The sequence below is a fragment of the Cervus elaphus genome, unplaced genomic scaffold, assembly GCF_910594005.1.
Source record: "Cervus elaphus unplaced genomic scaffold, mCerEla1.1, whole genome shotgun sequence".
NCBI lineage: Eukaryota > Metazoa > Chordata > Mammalia > Artiodactyla > Cervidae > Cervus > Cervus elaphus.
Window position 1 is genome coordinate 30,942 of NW_025316692.1, and position 20,432 is coordinate 51,373.

Sequence of the window (20,432 nt, forward strand, 5' to 3'; positions counted from 1 at the left end):
GTGGGAGGGGCAGCACTGTTGCTAAACGTCCAGTTAAGTTGGCCACAGGTTCATGAGTGTTTGTTGCAGAACACTATTTTGACATAAATGTTCTGCAAAATATACTGCTTGTACATGTCAAATATTCAACTAGAATAAAGAGAAAATGTGAACAGGATATGAGAGGAGGGGCATGGGGTGGACGAGGAGAGGATAATGGTGCCAAAAGTTGCTGTCTGGGCGGTGGGGCTAGGGGGACCCTCCACAGGGACAGCTGGCCCTCAGGGAGAGGGGCAGTCCCTGGGGAGGAGTCCATGAGGTCTGCTTCCTGTTCCTGCAGAAGTGATGGCATTAGGAAACCACCGTCTGTTAAGGAGATTGTGCTGGGCCATAATAAAGCTGTCATCTGCAGGATCTGGTGCTCGTCACAGGCAGGAGCAGGGCTGCCCGGTGAGTGGATTCTGCGGGAAGGTACTGCCTTGCACACACATGTGGGCACTATTGTCACCCCACTCAGTTCTTAGATCAGACCATCTTGCCATGTGTTTTTTTCTTGAGAGCCCCAAATTCTGGCTTTTACATTGCAGTCCTAGGACATTGGTTGTCTGGGGCCTTGTGTGGGATGACCACGGTGACTGCCACTCACTCTAGTCAAGGGTGCCCAGTTAGGAAGCACCTGCCTGGATCTGGGTTGGTATGGTCAGACTGGCAGCACATCCTCAGTCGAGGGTAGCAAGGAGGTCAAAGGAACCTCAGGGGAGTTGTGCATGGCCTCTCATGGCCAGGGCTGACCAGGGGGCACTGGTGAGGTGAGCCTGCAGTTAGGACTGGGTAGGCTCGGTATGTCTCACTAAATGAGCAAGAAGATGGGGGAGGTGGGGGTGGGTCTGCAACAGTGTGAGAGAATGTGCATGTGACATGCTAAGTGTAAGAGAGATGTGTGTATCAGTCTGGGTCCAATCCAGAGACACCCACACAGCGACTGGACCAGAGGAGGTTAACATAAGAGTTGATCGGCAGTGATGAGTGTAAGAGAGCTGTGGGCCACCCTGAGGCAGAGGGCAGGAGCTTGGGGAAGGGGCTCCCTCCCCAGAGTGGGGTCACAGCTCACTGCATATTGAGAAGTTGGCTGGGTTGCAGGGGCCAGGACTGGTCTGCAGCCTCGGGGGCCAGCGGGAGGTGACCCTCCAGTACACGGGGGAGCTGAGGCTGGTGCACAAAGGCTGGTGATGGGTGCATCTGGGGGCTATGGGAGGTGATCGCGGGGCAAGGGCGTGGGCTACATTGGCGCCAAGGGGCTGCGTGCATTTGGCATGGACTGAGGCAGAGCATGCAGGATGTCCCCACAATGTGCTGCAGAAGTGAGGGATGACAACCAGAAACCCTCGTCCACCTGTGTGGTTCTCCACCGCACAGGAGGGCACTCACAGCTTCTGTGTGGGTCTGAGAATGTGTACGAGTATGACCAGTGTTCATGTGTGAGTGTTCACACAGGGCTGAGCTTGTGGACAGTTGAATGAGTGAAAGTGAAGTAGAGACTTGGGCCTGCTTCTCTCTGCATACAAATGTGAGTAAATGACACATCCAGCCAGGTGTGGAGCATTGAAGACTGCCTTTCCAGGATACAAAAAGGCTGGTGACTGCGTGTGCCGAATGAGACCATCCATGCCTGGTGGCTCTGCTTGTAAAGATGCTGGAGGAGGCCCTCCTTGGAACAGGACAGCCCGCTGTCCCCACTGAGTGTTAGTTGCACATCTTCTCCTGCAGGGGTGGGGCAGGGTGGGAGCATATGGGGCCTTGGGCCCACATGCCTGTCTCTGTTTCCATCTGCTGCATACCTGTGCATACACATTCATGCATATACACACACATGCCATGAAGGGGGCCTGGGGTCTCTGCAAATGCGAGCAGCAGCCAGGACCTTTGGCAGGTATGTCATGAGCAGTGTGGGACCCATCCCCACTCCTGTGAGAGCAAAGCCCAGCTCCTCACCCTCTGGTGTGATGCCAGGGCAACTTGAGGGGCCAGAACCCCACGTGGTGCTGGCAATATCTGTCGAGGCAGAAACGTGGGACTAGGTGTTGGGGGAGGACCCTGTCACCCAGCAGCATTCGGGGTGGAAGGTGTGGGTGGGGCAGGTTTTACAAGTCCTGCTGTGTCGACCTGCCCCAAGTTCCAGGGGAGACTCTCATCAGAGGTTGGTCAAAAAGCCCTTCCTGGCAAAACGGTGCCAGCAGGGAGGGGTGGTCAGCTGGCAAGGCCTGGGGCTTCCTGGTGGGGCCAGCATCTGCCTTGCTCCTGAGTCCCATCGCCGCTTTGTTAGTCATCGTCCAAACCCCAAGATGCCCACCCTCCAGCTGTTTGACCATGGGAAGTCTTCTCACCTCCCAGCCTCCGTGTTCTTACCTATTTAATGGGGCAGTGAAGAGGTTTGCCCAGTGATTATAAATCGGAAGTGTGAACTTCATACCGCGTGTACCTGTGCAAAGGTGAGGCCTATACCAGCTCCTCCTCTCCCCAGCCTGCCCTACTCTTGTTCACAGTCAGAGAAAGTGAGGCCCAGAGGAGGCTAGAACTTTACAGAGGCTGCACAGCCCCAGGAAACTGGACACCTCTGATGGCCCTTTCCGGGCTCTTCTCCTTCACCCTCTGGGGTTGGCCCCATCATCTGTAGGGCCCACCATAGAATGCAGATTGTTCTAGAATTATGAATTATTTTAGGACAATGACAGGAGAGCATTAAACCAAGTATGGGGAACTGTGGTCTCCCCAGGCTACACCCCCCTGAGGCCAGCCCTGCACCCACACCCTCGTTCCCTACCTTGGACCATGTGTTTTTCCATCTAAACGTGTCTGTGACAAGGAGGAGCATTAAGGCGGCCATGCCCTGAGTAGGGACCACCTGGGAAGCATTTTAAGTGCATTTAAGACTGTTTCTGCTCACAATCATCGCCCAACCCACAAATCACTTTTGGCAGCAACAGACCAGGCCCCACATGGATCCTGTAGGACCTGGCTCGGAGATGAGAGCAGGCAGTGCTCTCATCCTGCACGTGAAGTCTGTGTGGTGGTGACTGGACCAGCTCGGAGGTGGGGGCTCCCTGGAGGTCAAGGCACCTCCCAGCCCCTGGACCATTGAATGTACATGTGCTCAAGGGGGCCCCAGGGGAGGAGCCCTATTCTGGATCTGCTCCTCACTACCTGGTAGGTGGAGTGAGCATCTCGCCCCCGCTTAGAAGACCGATCTGCAAGCCCTACCCCCCATGGGTGGCTCCCAGGGCTGCCAGTTCTTGCACAGCTGACCGAGGCCACAGGGATTATATCCTGAGAGAATAAGAAGGCAAAAGTCGCGATATTCTGCTGATGTGGGTGCAGGCGTCCCACACCATCCTTGACAGTACTCCGGAGACCAGAATGCAGACCTCACTTCTCCACGGAGAGCTCTGGCACACCAAGGAGAGCTGGTGGCCAGGCAGGCTGGCAGACACAGGCTGCCCTTGGCTGTGTGCCATCTGGGGGACCCACCCACACCCACCCTGGGCTTTCCCCCTCCCCACCAACTGAGTCTCCTGCAGCTCTGGGGTTGGGGCCCTGAAGGCAGCATCTCAGATCGCTAGTGGTTGGCGCTCACCTTTCTGCCAGGATGAGAAGGAGGCTGGCAGCACAGAGCCCCCTTCCCATCCAGCATGGTGTCACAAGCCTGGACTGCCACCAGGTCACCACCCTGTCAAGCCACTGGGAAATCTCTCATTCTCTTTGTGGCCAGAAAGTCAACCTTCCCGAAAGATGGTGCACCCTCCGGGGCTGCTTTCTACTGCAGGCCAGTGTCCCTGACTTGCGGTCACTGCCCAGGACTTGGGGGGGGGGTGGAGGGTGGGCACAGTAACCGTGGGTTCTGGACCATGTGACATGGGGTTGAGCAGGCCGGTGAGGGCTATGCTGCTGGAAAGACAGCCCTCCAAATCCCAATCCCCTGGCTGGCTGCACATGTGCCCTCGAGCATACAAACAACTTTCTTTCTGTCCTGCCCAGGTGTCTGTTTGCAAAGCAGTGATCCCATCAGCAGCTCCATCTGGGGCTGCGAAGAAAATGCAGGGTCACCATGTGCCACGGGGCCTGGCCTCGTGCTGTGTGAGTCCACCTGGCCGTGCTCACCCCACTCTGCACCTTTGAGAGGCGGGGTGGGTGAATGCGGTGGGCCAGGTCCTCTGGAGAAGGTGGCAGTGGAGGGAAAAGCAAGCCACTCCTCTTGCTGTCCGCAGGGCTGTGAGCATCAGCTTCTGCGCTCCTTCCCCAGCCCCCCACAGCCCACCCCAGAGCTCCCCCTAGACTCTTTGACTTGCAACCTTCATGGAGTGTTGGAGGGAAAGGAAGCTGGGCTGCTGCTTATGAATCAGGCACTTGTTTTGGGGCAGCAGGGCTGTGTCTGGTGTTGACCCCCACTTTGAATCTGCCTTCCCAGACCCGGCCTTACTGGGGCAGGACAGGGGGCCACCGTGGGCTCGGAGCCCTTCTGATTTCTGTGAGGAGTGCAGACCCAGGTTTATTACTCTGCCAGGCAGTGCAGTGGGGCTTCAGTGCACTACAGGTGGGGAGCAGCTGCCCCTTCCCTCTCGTTGGCTGAGGAAACACCACAGGAACCCTCCTGCCTTTGTCACAAGAGCAGTATGAGCAGTGCTGTAGGGTCCTCTTTGGGACCCCGAACTGTGTACTTCTCAGGAAGCGTGAGCCAGTGGAGTGCATCCTAGCTGTGCAGGAGGATCTGTCAGCTGTGGCCTGTCACTCTGCCCAGCTTGTAAAAGGCCTGCTCCGAGCTAGTGCCATTGGCTGCCTTTTCACAGAAGCATCAAGGCCAGTCTTGAGGCCATTTGGGGCTGACACAGTTCTCTGAGCTGCCACCCATCCCTGCTAGGGTTGGCTACTAAATCCCGAAGAAATGAACACTCTGAGTGTATCTGAGAGGCAGTCCATGTCCTCGTGGCCAGTTGGGAGGCTGTGGGACAGGAGGGTGGCATCCAGCCATGTGTGGGTGGCTCCTGTCGTGGTCTCTACCAGTGAGACCCCCGGCAAGGGAAGTCAGGTCTCAGTGCTCCCTCCCCAGAGTTCCCCAGAGTGACTTCTTCCTAGGGCTCCTGGAGCTGCCACCCCCTTGGATGGCAGGCAGCATGATGCTCTGGGTGGATCCCTTCCCCCAAGAGGTGGCAGGGCAGGAAGGCCACACGCAGAGCCTGACTTGGGCACAGGGCCAGCTCCTTGGAGTTCAGCTGCCCTTCCCAGTACCTCACCTGCAGAGACCCAGTGATTCTGGGTCCCACTCCAGGGACAGCACTCCTAGGGAGCAGTTTTCCGAAGGTCTAATAAGTCAGCTCCGTACCTGCAGCCCCCTCCTTCCATCTCTGTCTTTAGTGCCGGGTGTGCAGTAGCCTTTGACTACTGGCCAGAGCATCTCTCCCCTCCATCCTCTCTGCCTTACTTACCTTTGTCCTTAGCCCCATTTGTCTTTTCCCTCCTTCCCTCTCTCTCCCTCTGTTTCTCTTCCTGTTCCCTCCCTCTCCTGCTGGCTCCGTGGTCCAGCCTGTTTGGCAGGGCAGCACCCACACTGGGTGGGTGGGACCCAATCAATGCACACTTCAAGTTGGCATTCCCAGCCGGGTTGCCTTTGAAGTCATCCTTGGGAAGCCTGGCACAGTGCTGGCAACCTTCCAGTTTTCTTCTGTTTCACCACTTTGGGATCCAAAAGGTCTTCACCAGTTCTCCTCACCTGACTCTAGTTGGCTCTTGATTGTTTCCCACACACAAGTGTGTCTTCAAGGACCCAGGCAGCCCCAGGGTATCTTCCACTGGTGTGGAGTGGACCAACCACTCATCTTGGTGGCTGCAAGAGAAGCAGAATGTAGGTGGAAACAAATTGATTGAAAAGAGAAATCGCTCACACACAAGTACAATGTTTCTCATGTTTGCTTTGTGTGTTAGTATTTTTTATGCTTTGTAGAGAATATTGGCAGGTTTTCAGTTTTTTTTTAAAGCATCACCTGCCCATTTATCCATCTTTTTAAAATTTCTTACTATTTAAAAATAACTGTTTATGATGCAAAATGTTGAACATACACCAAGTCAAGAGAGTAGTAGGATGAGTGCCCCATTGGTTCACCCAGCGTGGCCATGGTCAGCATCCCTCTTCCTCATGGCATTTACAGCTCTACCCACAGCCTCTCAGTGATAAATTTAGGCCACAATTACATACGTTGAAATGCACAAATCTTGGCTGTATGTTGTTGACAAATGGATGTCCCTGTGTGACCCACACCCCATCAAGATATGAAACATGTATGTTTCCCAGAATATGCCCCCTGCTTTTCCAGTCTATTACCTCCCCTACCCCCAGCTGGTACCCAGTTTGATTTCTGTCACCTAAAATCAGTCTGGAATGGTGCCATGTGATTCTTTTGTGCTGCTTCTTCCACTTAGCAGGATGTCTATGAGATGTGTCCAGGCTGTCGTGTGTATCAATAGTTTGTGCCCCATCCTAACTGCATAGGGTTCCATGGTGTGATGGACTGAGGTTTGTTATCTGATAACCTGCTGGAACACATCTGGGTTCTTCCCAGTTCTTGGCTCTGTGAATAACCCCAGCATTTGTGAACAAGTCACTAGACGGACATATGTTTTCATTTTTCTCAGATAAATGGAGTGGAATTTTTCGGTACTATGGTAGGAGCATGTTTGACTTTAGATGAAGATTTTGTTACTTACAGGGGCTTCCCAGGTGGAACTAGTGGTAAAGAACCCACCTGCCAATGCAGGAGGTGTAAGTGATGCAGGTTCAATCCTTGAGTCGGTAAGATCTCTTAGAGGAGGGCATGGCAACCCACTCCAGTATTCTTGTCTGGAGGATTCCAAGGACAGAGGAGACTGGAGGGCTATAGTGCATAGGGTTACAAAGAGTTGGACACGACTGAAGTGACTTAGCATGCACGAATGTTGTTACTTATAAAGTGCTCTAGTTCATCTTTGGGGACCCCTGCCTGCTCTGCTTGTCTGGCAGCGTCTTGTACACTTCAAAACTCTGGCTCCAGGTGATTTGCTCAGAAGCTTGGGTGAAAGCCGAGTGGTTTACGTGCTTATCTATCTCAGGTAATCGAGGATGATATTGCAACTGTTTATGCTTCCTCACTTCCTCCTCTTTCTGTTTTAAAGCAGTGTATTTGCAGCTAGTGTTTAGCTATACAGATAACTGTGTGTTGATGTTCTTAGGAATACAGATGAGAAAGACCTAAGTTTTCTTTTTTGGCCCACAAGGAAGCTATTACTAAAATGTGAAGTTAGGCCGCTGGGAAAGGTGATCTGCCTGGGAGGGCTGCTGGGCTCTGCACCGTGGTCGTCCCTCAGTCCCTCCTTCCCTCACGTGTTTCCCTGCCTCCCACAGCCCCGCTGGGACTCTACTTCTCCAGGGACGCTTACTGGGAGAAGCTATACGTGGACCAGCCGGCCGGCACGCCCCTGCTCTATGTCCATGCCCTGCAGGACGTGCCAGAGGAGATGCCCAGCTTCCGCCTGGGCTAGCACCTCTACAGCGCCTACCACACGCGGCTGCACGAGAATGACTGGGTCCGCATCCAGGAGGACACGGGGCTTCTCTACCTTAACCAGAGCCTGGACCACAGCTCCTGGGAGAAGCTCAACATCCGCAGTAAGGGGGCGGCCCTGACCCCACCCCCACATGCCTCATTACCCACCCCGCCCTGCCCTCACCTGGTCCTTCCTTAGAGCCCATCACACAGCTCCTACGACTCCTGCTGTGTAAGAGTGGAGCAAGTGAGATGGGGCTGGCCTGTCCTCTTTGTCCAGCCCGTGAGGGAGCCAGGATGAGCTTGAGGACCACTGATGACCCTCAGGCCTCCTGAGGCTGTTGGGATTTTGGAGAACTTATGTGGAGGACTTGAGGGGCTCTCTCCATGCTGGCTCCAAATGTCTTCCAGTTGGATTAACAGAGATGTGGGGTTGTGAGAGAAGAGTTAAGAAAGGCTAGAGACATCCCAAGATCTTGATTTAGTGGATGATCTGGAACTTGGTGGAGAAGCAGCTGTTTGCACAGAAAGCCCACCTTACCATCAGCAGCAGGCTGCTCTTGGCACCTGGTGAGGACTGGGGCCTGGTGCCGGGGAGGAAAGTGGAGCAGGAGGAAGGCCTGGACGGCTTCTCAGAGCAGGGGTCCAAGCTGGAGTGAAGGCCATGTGTGACCCTGGTACTGGGAGGAGGTTGTTTGTGGAGCAGAGTTCTGCCTTGTGGCACCAAATGGTGATCACAACCCCACCTCTTGCTCTATAGACATGGCCTCCCTGGGCCCTCACGCCAGCTCTGAGCTCCTGTGAGTGCTGAGAGGCAGACACTCTGCTGTGAACAGTACTGCCAGAGTGAAATTTGCCAAGGGTCTGAGTTTCATAGGAGGCCTGTTCTGTTCGTGATTGGAGAGCAGCCTCATGCACCTGCCAGCTCTAGTCAGGAGAGAAATCACAGTAATTAGAACAGAGAAAGTTTATACGGAGAATTATTAACCACAGCAGGGGACTGGAGCAACAGAGGACAGGCTAGTAAGAAGCAGAGAACTGATGAATATGGGAGGAGTAGATGTAGCAGGGGGACACTTACCTAGAGCTAAGATAGAAGGCCCAGGAAGAGCCCCCGCCCCAGCTGAGATCCAGATGGGTTGGACGGGGGTTGCTATGGTGCCTCCATGATGGAATTTGCCAGAAATCCCCTCTCTAGGTGCTGGGGAAGTCTGTGTCTCTGCAGGGGTGGCATGGAATTCCCTGGGGGTCCCGTGGTTAGGACTCTGAGCTTTCATTGTTGAGGTCTTGGGTTCAGTCCCTGGTCAGGGAACTAAGATCCCACAAGCAGCAACACTGGCAAAAATAGAATAGAATAAGTGTTTTATTTATTTTTAATTGAGGGATAATTACAGTATTGTGTTGGCTTCTGCCATACATCACAATGAATCAGCCATAGGTATACATATGTCCCCTCCCTCTTGAACCTCTCTCCCCCCTCCCACCCAATTCCACCCCTGTAGTGTTTTTAAAAGTGAGAAAAGAAAGAAAGTGGTTGGGGTAGTGGGTGAGGGAGGGAAGGGAGGTCACCTGAGGTGCCAAGAGCCTGCCTTGGGGAAGCACTCCATCTTAGACCCAGGGTTCAGCGCACCTCTCTGAGGAAGGGTATTTGAACTGAGATTTGGAATAATCAGAGAGATGGACCTGTGAGGCACCCCCCAGGATGAGGGAGCAGAGCCATAGGGCCCTGAGGCTGCCAGATCCCAAGTCCAGGGCCGTAGGGGGCAAGCAGGAGGTAGGGGGCAGGGCGGGGTTCCCAGCAGAGCCCTGCTAGCCTTGGTGAGGACTAGGCTTTGCACCAGCCCGGAGCTCCTGCCCTCTCCCCATTCAGATCCCAGCTGGGCAGGTGTGGCTGACACCCTGGCGGGGCCTGACTTGTCTCTGCAGAGGGCGGCTTCCCGCTGCTTACCATCTACCTGCGGGTCTTCCTGTCACCCACATCCCTACGTGAGGGCGAGTGCCAGTGGCCAGGCTGTGCCCGAGTGTACTTCTCCATCATCAATGCCTCCTTCCCAGCTTGCGGCACCCTCAAGCCCCGGGAGCTCTGCTTCCCTGAGTCAGGCCTGTCCTTCCGCATCCGGGAGAACAGGCCCCCTGGCACCTTCCACCAGTTCTGCCTGCTGCCCGTGCAGTTCCTCTGCCCCAACGTCAGTGTGGCCTACAGGCTCCTGGGAGGTGAGTGCCAGGCGCATGGAGCCTTCCTCGATGCCTGCCGAGTGCCAGGCATGGCCCTGCAGTTCCTCTACATGAGCCGTCCAAGTTGACTACACCACCCCATCATCCATTCATTCAGAGGTCCACGTGTATCTCATGTATGCTGGCCACAGGCCAGGCATGGTTCTAGGGACCAGGGATGAAACAGTGAACAAGTTCAGGCCCAAATCCTGCCTGTCTGGACCTTCAATGCCTGGGGCAGGTGGAGACCACACAGGCGCTAAGGACGTTGGGTGGCCTCTGAAGGGACCAGGTGGGAGGTAATGCTGAGAAGGCACGGACTGGTGGAGACCACTGTCCTAAATCAGGTGGCTGGAGCAAGGTAAAGGAGGGTGCCCAGCAAGCAGGGCGAGCTCATTCAAAAGTGCGGAGGGGGAGGTGCGGCTGGAGGGGAGGGCAGAGGCTGCTGAGGGCAGAAAAATGCAAGGGAGGGGGCAGGACTTCCTGATGAGGGGACTAGGGAGCCATAGAAGGTGTTTTCAGGAGTGGGGGGAGGGTGTCATTGACAGGATATAACTTACTTTAAAAGGTTAGTCGGGCTGATGTGTTCGAAATGATTTGGGGCGAGTGGTTTGGAGGAAGCAGGAAAACTATGAAGAGGCAGGAGACATCCTTGAGTGAGAGGATGAGGACTGGGGTTGAGGGTGAAAGCCTTTAGGCCACAAGAAGCAGGCAGATTCTGGGCATGTTTTTGCAGGAAGATCCAGCAAGATTTTCTGGGGAGTTGAATGTGGGGTGTTGAGAGATTCACAAGGGGACCAAGCATGGTTCCAGGATTCCGCCTGAGCCACTGTAAGGACAGTGGACCTTGTCACAAGATAGTCCTACCACACGATGGCCCTGGGGAAGCCACATGGATATGGGGTAGGGGAAGGGCACTGGATCCGAGTGGAGATGAGAGAAGGCAACTGAGCCGCTGTGTGTGAGGTGCCATTGGACAGTTTAAAGGGGACTTAAAGGGGACACTTTTATGCTGGATGGCTGGTAAGTGAAGCCTGGATTCCCCCCAGGTTGATGGCACCCACACATGGTCATAACGTTAAAGGAGCACTCAGTAGTGTAAGGAAAGTAGTCACTCACACTTCCACATCCCTTCATTTATCCTGCCACAGGGATGGATGTCTTTGTACAAAATTGTCCCCAAAGCATATGGTTTAGTGTGCTGCCTTTTTCGCTTAAAAAGAAAAGCCATTTTTGTAACCATAAGCAATACAGGGAAATGTGTAGTTCACATGTAATATGTGGCTCTGATGTGATTTTCCACCAAGTGGAGTTGACAGCCCTCCTGAGGTTGGCTATGGGGTGGTCACTGTTGACCTTCAAGCGTTCAGCTTTTCCCCCTTTCTGGGTCCTTTCTGGAGGATGAATTCGAGGACAGGCTTGGGTTGAAGAGTATATTGTTATTACTGGTCCTCCCCTCACCAGGTTGCAGTTAGTCATTGAACTTACAGCAGTGTCTGGCGATGAACACACACAGCATCTCATCTTCTGGGGCTTCCCTGGTGGCTCAGCTGATAGAAAATCTACCTGCAGTGTGGGAGACCTGGGTTCAATCCCTGGGTTGGGAAGACCCCCTTGGAAAAGGGAACGGCTACCCACTCCAATATTCTGGCCTACAGAATTCCATGAACTGTATAGTCCATGGGGTCGCAGAGTCAGACATGACTGAGCAACTCTCACTTCACTTCATCTTCTGGCGAGGAAGCTGAAGAACAGAGACAGAACCATCAGCCTCAGGCCACGCAGCCTGCAGGTGTATAGGGCAGGGATCCAAACCAGGCAGTCAGAAATATTTGTGTGTTAACATGAAATTACACCAGATGTCCCCAATGTTGGTTTTCAAGTGGTGGAATTGTGGCTTTTTTCTCACATTCTCTAAAATGAGCATGTCTTGCTTCCACAGTTAAGAAAATTCCTGACAGTTTTTCAGATACCAGCAAACGCTAGGAGCTGGATCTCTGGGCCTGCAGCGTGACTGGTGCCAGCCCTCGCCACAGAGGAGGCAGGCAGGGTGTGTGAAGGGGTGTGCCCTCCTAGGTGATTGGGTTGAGGACCTGAGGCAGACCTCCTGGTCCCTGCTCTTCCCTATCAGCACCAGTGCAGGCTGCAGGCACAGTGATGCTCAGAGCATAATCTCCACTGCAAACTCTGCTTGGAGGCTGTGCTCCACTGTGGAAGCTGAAGAGGGGCCATGGCCCAGGCCCAGCATGCACCCCAGCTCTGTCTCCTCTTGCACACTGCTCCCTGTGGGGCCCTGAGGAAGGCAGCTCACCCTCCCCTCAGCTCAGGGTCATCCTGGGGTTGCTGGTCTGTTTGGTGCTCAGGTGAGAGTCTGCCTTTCCGCTGCGATCTGGACAGCCTGGAGGTGAGCACGCGCTGGACCCTGGACCGTGAGCAGCGGGAGAAGTATGAGCTGGTGGCCGCGTGCACGGTTCGCATGGGCATGCGCGAGGAGGAGGTGATGGTGCCCTTCCCTGTGACCGTGTACGACGAGGACGACTCTGCGCCCACCTTCTTCGGGGGCGTCGACAGTGCCAGCGCGGTGGTGGAGTTCAAGCGGAAGGAGGTGCCTATGCGTTTGTCTGGTGCTTCTCTAGTGTCTGTCATCTCTTTGTTGTGCATCTGGGTCTCTCCATTCGTCATTTGTTCCTCGGTCTATTCAGCTGTCCATCTAGCCATCCAGACATGTGGCTGACCATCACTGTGGTTATTCGTCTTTCATTTGTCCATCAGTCTGTCTGTTGGGGTTTTGTTGGTTTCCAGGACAGCTGAGGAGGAGAGAGGACCAGCCCCGCTGGCCCCGAGCTGACCTCTGCCCTGGGAAGCGGGTGAGGGGAGGGGTTGGGGTGCCGGTGGGGTTGAGGGTAAGGGTGCCCAGCCTCTGACTCAACCATCAGGGCTCGCATCAGAGGGGCACAACTGTGGTACTGCAGAGGCGGGGCACACTGCCCCAAGGAGACGGAGAGGACATCTGCCAGGAGGGTGTTCCCTTCTTCGGGCTGTCAGCCCCTCAAGGGAGGGCCAGTGAGTTCAGGGAGGGTACCCCGGAGTGGAGGAAGACAGGCCAGTGGATCCGGCAGGGGTGTCCCTGCGCCGCCCCTCCCATCGGGGCCCCGCCTTCCTCTTGCCTGTGCAGGCGGAGCGTGACTGCCACCTGCTGGGCCCTGGGCTGTCCTGCAGCCGGCAGGCTGGCGGGAGCAAGGGGAGGGTCGGGGTCGGATATGCTGTGGTTGCCTGCTTCTCTGGACACCCAGGGAGCAGGTTTGGTGGATGGATGGGCAAGAGGAAAGCACATGGAGTAGGGAAGTGTCCCATGAGCCTGGCGGGGCAGCTCCATGGTAACACTGTGGAGCTTGGCCAGGAGTGAGAGCAGAGATGACATGTGGCTTTACTCAGAACCCCCCTCATGACCCCATCTAGCCTGGGGTACAGAAGAAGCTGTAGGAGAGCATTCTGGTGGACACTGTGCTTAGGTCCCAGCTCTGTCATCTGTCACTGCATGACATTGAGCTAACTTCTCCACTGTGCGGGGCCCAGCTTCCTGGAAGGAGAGTGGGGGTGCCCACTCTGCACTGTGGGGACCTGAATGAGGTCTTCCACAGAGCACCAGGGCATCTGTTCTAACCCATAATCATGGGAAGTCTGGAGATGCCATTGCACCTGTTGCAGAGGTGAGGTGCAGTGGCCCAGGAAGGGTGACAAGCAGGCTGGCTGGGGGCCCCTTGCAGCTTGAACCCTGGTCAGGCTGTCCCTGGAGCCAGCTCTGACCGCACACACCTGATCCACCTGCAGGGCACATGCCCTCCTATGGGCTCTGGCTTTCGGGGCCCTGACTGGCCCCCATATTCTTTGCAGGGCACAGTGGTAGCCACGTTACGTGTCTTCGATGCAGACGTGGTGCCAGCCTCTGGGGAGCTCCTGAGACGGTACACGAACACGCTGCTCTCTGGGGATGCCAAGGCCCTCCGGACCTTCCGAGTGGAGCACATGCCCAATGAGACCTTGGCCCAGGCCAACGGCAGCTTTGTGCGGGCAACCGTGCATGACTACAGTAAGAGGGGACCAGTGTGGCCTGACAGGGCCCCCTGGGGAACTGGCGACCTGCTTTCCTTGGGCAGGGCAGCACCCTGCACAAGTAGACACCTGTCCTGGCCCTCTCAGCCCCAGGTGGCCACCCCTTCCAACCCTCTTCCCAGCCTTTGTCTCTGCTGGGCTCACCTTGGCCACCTTGGTGGGTGTTTACAGGCTGTCCTTTCTCGCTGAACTGCCCCAAGGCCAAGGCTGACCCTGGCAGGACCCCCACCACACTACCCTGTGCTGACCACGCCAGGGCTCACCGCAACCTCCTAGGTGCCCAAGTGCCCAGGGATCCTTAACCACCCCCCCCCAGCAACTCTCCACTAACAGGAGTTGATGTCCAGTAGCAGCTCTGTGCCCTCAAATTGGAGGGTTCTGGGATGACTGTCCTGTCTGACTTCTGAAATGTGCCCACCCTCAGGGCTAAGCACCACGTGCCCCCAGGGCTCACCTGCAGGATTGGGTGTCCTCATCAGTTGCCAAACCTCCCCACCTCCCTCACCTGCTCTCCTGCCTATGTTTTGTAGGATCACCTTTCAAATATGCCACTTGTGCTTGGATCCTTGTTTGGAGGCCTGCTTCTGGGGAACCCAGGATCACTGGTGCCTTTACCCCTTTCTGCCTGACCTAATCCTATTTCCTGTCTTCTTCCTCACCAAGCTCTGATGACCTCTATTCTGTGCAAGGGAAAATGTCATCCTTGCCCCTGCACACTCACTCTGTATGCCATGTGCACCCAGAGATCCTCGCCTCCTTTGTACTCCACTAAATGGGGATCTTAGCCTTGGCACACGGTGACTGCTCAGGAGTGTGGAAGCTCCTGGGTGCTTGAGGCCTGTGGAATCTGAGGGTCCATAGGAGGCTGGTACTGTTGCGAGAAGTTCTCAGGGGCCAGGACGGTCTTTCTGGGACCTTGCTGGTGGTGGTGGTGGGTCTTTACCTGTGTGTCCTTGCCCTGACATGCATCTTTCTTATACACATGCACACACACACACCTCACTGAGGTTGCCTCCCAGCTGAGGAGGGTCTTCTGGGCTCAGCTCAGCACAGTGACTCACATTTAAAATATTTCAACCTTAGTGCCTACAGCCAGGTCTGTTGTCTGTGTACCGTGTGGGTAGAAGTACCTGTTGTCACACGTATGCCCATGTGTCCAGGGAATGCTTTGCAGGGGAGATGTGCAGCATCGTGGGGCAGTGGTCTCCACCCTGGGCAGGGCCCCTACCTATCATCACATGCCTCCACCTGCAGGGCTGGTTCTCAACCAGAGCCTCCCCATCTCGGAGAGCTGGGCTGTGCAGCTGGCCGTGCTGGTCAACGACTCAGACTTCCAGGGCCTGGGGGAGGGTGTCGTCCTCCTCCACTTCAATGTGTCCGTGCTGCCCATCAGCCTGAGCCTGCCCAGTGCCTACTCCTTCTCCGTGAGCCGGCGGGCCCACCGCTTTGCCCAGGTGAGCTCCTGGCCTCTTGCCAGCCTGGGGAGGGGAATGGAGGAGCAGGGACTCCCAGGATGGGGTCACATGGGGGACACCACCTCCCTGAGCACACAGAGTGGCCCTGGGGAGCAACAGGCACAAAGCCAAGGAGGCTAAGGCCGTGGGAGAAAGGAGTGGGGCTGGTGGGCTTTGTGGGCCCCTCTTTGCCCTCTCCCTTCTCAGCATGTTTACATTTTTTACTAATGAAAGAGCAGTGCCAGTTAAATCTATGCTGACTTGGAAAGACATTCCTGGTGAATGAAGTGGGAAAAGTAGTTTGCAGAAGTATTGGTCTTAGGTGGCTCCATATGTTCAAAACCAAGTCTTCATTGCCAGAAATTTCCAAGTGTGCAAACATAGGCATTAGTGGAGACCTCTGCAAGGAAAGACAGGAAGTGCTTCTATTTCCTACTTTCCTGCAAGTCTGTTTGCTAGAGCTTATTTTGCATTTGTCATCAGAAAATAGTGATTAGAAGTAGAAAAAAAGGGAAGTGGTAAGAATTCATCAAAAGGATATAAGGGATAGATAAGAGTGATCTCTTTTCCTCATATCAGCCAGTGTTTAACGTTTTGGTGCAATTCTTTCTAGAATGTTTCTCTGAAGCACTTTTTAAAGTTTACTTGCAGTTATGGCAGGCATGACTTAACATACTGCATTCTCCTAATGGCATAGCTGTGGCCATGTGCCCTTTAGAATATCCCATTTAGGGTCATCTCCTAATTAGGACAGTGGCTTTGCCAGTTTCTGTGGTTGGTTCCCATGCCACCTCCGCTCCTGGCAGCCACTTAGGACCCAGCACAAGAAGAGCCACATCCTTGGACGTGGCCAGGCCACCCCACTTGCCACCCCCGCCAGGCCTTTCCTGGAAGCAGAGGGCAAGGCTGGTGAGAGGTGACGAAGCAGGGGGCCCTGAGGGGTGTCCAGGGGGGCTGAGGCAGGCATAGGCATTGCCAGGGGTGTGTCAGCAGAGCCAGGCAGTGGGGAGGGTGATGAGGGCTGAGTGGGAGTGGGGTCTGAGAGGGCGGGCCCTGCCAGCCTCTGCAACACCGCCCACCCCTGACGACTAAGTCTTTCCCTGTGCCTGGACTCACGAGGGTGCAGAGACCCGAGTCTTGGCCCAGCCTTACACACACTGCTGTCTCTCACCAGCCCCCCCTTAGTATTCATGATTATAAATTGAAGGTGGTGATCTCAGGCAATTTTGAGGATCACAGGAGAAAGTGGAAGTGAACCTGCTCTGTACAAGGAAGTGCTCGGAGCCTAGGAGGTGGTTTTGTTGTGGTATGAGGAGTGGGCTTGGTGGAGCCTGGCTCTGCCCTGGGCCTGAGCAAGGCTGAGCAAGGGCCTGGCCTGTGGCTGCAAGCAGGGGGCCCTGTGCCATCACTGCCGCCAGGCCCGCAGCCCTCGACCTTGACTGGTCAGAGCTTCTGATCTCAAGCCCCAGCAGCCCTAACTCCACCTTGGGTGGTGAGGGAGGGAAAAGGAGAGTTCAGGCCCCAGTGACCACTGTGGCCATGAGGCATCCCTGGAGAAGTATCCCTTCTCTCCCAGGGGTTCCGGCCCAAGTCTCGGAGGAGGCTCCAGGACCTGGGTGGGACAGCAACCCTGCTGTGTGAATTATGGCCCGGGTGCTGTGCTCTGGCTGACCAGGCAGGTGACCCAGGCAGGACACTGAGGATGGACCCTAGTGGTGCCCAGAGCACGACGGCCCCTGCCCAGAGGGGAGGGAGGTGTGTGGGAGGCATCCAGGCTGCCTCTGTGCCCAAATGAGGGAGCAAGTGAGGGGTGAGCCGGGCAAGCCAGCAAGCGCCTCCCTGGAGGGCCAGTCCCTAAACCAAAGCCCGGCACCGTGTGTTCTTTTCACCTCCGGCTCCCAGGAGCAGGGATGAAGGGTGGTGTCACGGTCTGCGCAGGGCCAGGCCAGGCCAGGCAGGCAGATGGGTCTGCAGATTCCAGGGGCATGGAGGATGGGGAGATTGGGGGCCACCATCTCTGGGCTGAGTGGGAAACTGTCCTGGGACTCAGCTGGCATGGAGCCCCTCCAGCCACTGTCCCAGGTGGTCTACTCACCTGGCTAAGGGTTCCGTGATCCCATGCCTAGATTGGGAAAGTCTGCGTGGAAAACTGCCAGGAGTTCAGCGGCATCCAAGTGCAGTACAGGCTGCAGCCCTCCAGCGCCAACTGCAGCGCCCTGGGGATGGTCACCTCAGCTGAGGACACCTCGGGGACCCTGTTCGTGAATGACACGGAGGCCTTGCAGCGGCCCGAGTGTTCCCAGCTCCAGTACACAGTGGTGGCCACCGAGAAACCAACCCACCAGCAAGCCCAGGCCCTGCTGCTCGTTACCGTGGAAGGGATGTGTGAGTGCCCGGCTGCGGGAAGGGTCAGGGTGGATGGGGCGTGGCAGAGCCTCGGGCTGTTCCTGCAGAAGGGTGCCGTCCTATACCCCGTCACTGACCAGTGGGCTTTCTTGAGCCTCCTTCTCTGTAAGATGAGAAAACAGCGCACAGCTGCACTGGAAGGATGATGGGGGAGGTATGACACAGTTTAGTCCAGTGTGACAGCATTGTGGGTGGCCGCTGCTGCCCATCGCCTCTGTCAGCAGGACCTACCTGTGCACTTGTTTTAGGGCTGCCAGGTACAATATAGGACCCAGGTTGAGTGTGAATTTCAGGTAAACAACAAGCAATTATTGTGGTGTAAGTACATCTCGTGCAGCCTTTGCAGTGAATTAGAAGACAAACTCCCCTATGTCCCTGTGATATTAGGGCCATATTTACACAAAGCAGGTATTCACTGTTCTCTGAAGTTCAAGTTTAATTGGGTGTCCTGCGTGTCCCTGGATGAGTCTGGCCACCTCCCATCCCCACTCCATACTCAGCCCCTTAGCTGCCCCTGCTGTGTGACTATGATGCCACCCCTCCCCCAGCAGCCCCCTCACTACCCTGCACCCCCAGAGTTTAGTGACTGCCTCCTCTCTGGGCTCAACTCGGGACAGCTCCAGCCAGTGCTGCCTGCACCCATGGGTGCCCATGGCAGGCTGGCCCCCCATGACTGCTTTCTGCCACCCCTAGACATGCCTGAAGAGCCTGGCTGCCCCCTGTCCTGCGTGGTCAGCAAGAGGCAGCCCGAATGTGAGGAATGCGGTGGCCTGGGCTCTCTGACAGGCAGGTGCGAGTGGAGACAGGGAGATGGCAAAGGTAGGCCCTGGGCAGAGCCAGGCGGTGGGGAGTGTGATGGGGGCTGAGGGGGAGTAGGGTCTGTGCATGCAGGCCCTGCCAGCCTCTGTGACACCCCCCACCCCTGCCCATCTAGTCCTCCCCTGCGCTTGGTCCCTGCCGTGGCTCCTGATGCCAGGAGAGGGTGGTCACGAGCGCAGGGAACAGAGAACCTTCCAACTGTTTATCACCGATGGGATCACAGGTGCCTGAGACTGAGCTCGCTCTGGACTTGAGAAGGTCGGGGCCAAAGTTGAGATGTGTGTGTTTTCTTTTTACTTTATTTATTCTAAAATTCTGAATTTCTGTATTGGTGCCTAAACCAGATGGTAATTAACATGTATATATCCATTTCTCTACCCATATACACATAAATACATGTGCAGTTGTGAATGTGAAATTGAAAGTGTTAGTCGCTCACTCGTGTCTGACTCTTTGGGACTCTGTGGACTGTAGCCCACCAGGCTCCTCTGTCCATGGAATTCTCTGACAAGAATACTGGAGTGGTAGCCATTTCCTTCTCCAGGGACTGTCCCAAGCCAGAGATCAAACTCAGGTCTCCAGCATTACAGGCAGACGCTTTACTATCTGAGCCACTATATTCACCCAATGCCTTCTCTTTTTTTTTAACTTTTTATGTTATATTGGAGCATAGTTGATGAACAATGTTGTGTCAGTTTCCAGTGTACAGCATAGTGATTCAGGTATACATATACGTGTATATATTCTTTTTCGAATCCTTTTTCCGTTGAGGTTTTTATAGCATATTGAGCAGAGTTCCATGTGCTATACAGTAGGTTCTGGTTGGTTATTTTAAATATAGTGTGTATACATGTGTATCCCAAACTCCCTGACTATCCCTTCTCCCCACTCTTCCCCCATTCACCCAATGCTTTTAAACACATAGTTCACAGACACTTTTCGAAGATCTCTTGGTAATATTACTGTGCATCCAAGAAGTGGAGGAATTAAGGTAGACTACACTGTTGACATGTCATTTATGGTTGGCTTTACTTCATGAAAACACAAACCTTAAAATAATTCAAAATATCCAAAGTGGTCTTCAGAGAGGCTCTACCCAGGAGTTCCCAGCCCAGGGGACATGGACCCAAATAGGAGGGACCTGAGCAGCCTTGGGTGTGGACAGTAACTGGCTGCCAGCTGGGCCCACCAATCTGAGGGTCCCACCCACAGTGCAGCCTAGAGAGGGTCCCAGCCTCATCTGGTCTCTTCTGGCCTCTCTGATGTGAGCCTGGCACAGCTCTGGGACTGCCTGGCTCCTCTGGCCCCCACCATCCTGGCTGCCCTGTACCTCAGGGATGCCCTGCTGGTAGGGCTCTGTGTGTGATTCTTCTCTGCTCAGATCTCAGTTTGCTCTTCCTTGCAGGGGATGGGGTGGGGTACAGGGTTGACCTGGAAGGCCCTGGGGTATGACCCTCCTGGCTCTGCAGTCTGAACAGGGCAGCTGCTCCCTTGTGGTCATAACTGCCCACTCTGTGTTGTAGGGATAACCAGGAACTTCTCCACCTGCTCCCCCAGCATCAGGACCTGCCCCGATGGACACTGTGATGCCGTGGAGAGCAGAGACCCCAACATCTGCCCCAAGGACTGCCTCCGTAAGCAGCCCGATGAGCCTGCACCGTGACTCTGAGCGAGCAGGAGCCTGATTGGGTGGGGGGAGTAACAAGCTAAAGGGGCTTGGACTCTCACCTGCATTTCAGCCAGACCAGCCAAGCTTCTGGGTTTTGCGTGCTGAGCCCTTTCCTAACATTTTTTTTTAATAAAGGCGCTCCTCCCCCCAAATTAGAGCTTGCTGGCTTGACCCACACCCTTCCAGTGTTGCTCTAGCCAACTCATGGGG

General features: G+C 55.2%; 1 protein-coding gene across 1 annotated transcript in view; it reads left to right on the forward strand.

Annotated features, from left to right (window-relative positions):
• Positions 1 to 278: 278 nt before the first annotated feature.
• Positions 279 to 20,432, forward strand: part of LOC122691282 (proto-oncogene tyrosine-protein kinase receptor Ret-like) — a 34,320-nt gene continuing 14,166 nt past the window's right edge. The window contains 9 exon segments of the mRNA XM_043897924.1: positions 279 to 429; positions 7,406 to 7,669; positions 9,474 to 9,761; positions 12,125 to 12,366; positions 13,656 to 13,851; positions 15,129 to 15,328; positions 17,455 to 17,713; positions 18,428 to 18,553; positions 20,077 to 20,187. Of these exon segments, the coding sequence (XP_043753859.1) occupies positions 294 to 429; positions 7,406 to 7,669; positions 9,474 to 9,761; positions 12,125 to 12,366; positions 13,656 to 13,851; positions 15,129 to 15,328; positions 17,455 to 17,713; positions 18,428 to 18,553; positions 20,077 to 20,187 (1,822 nt within the window). The 5' untranslated portion in view covers positions 279 to 293.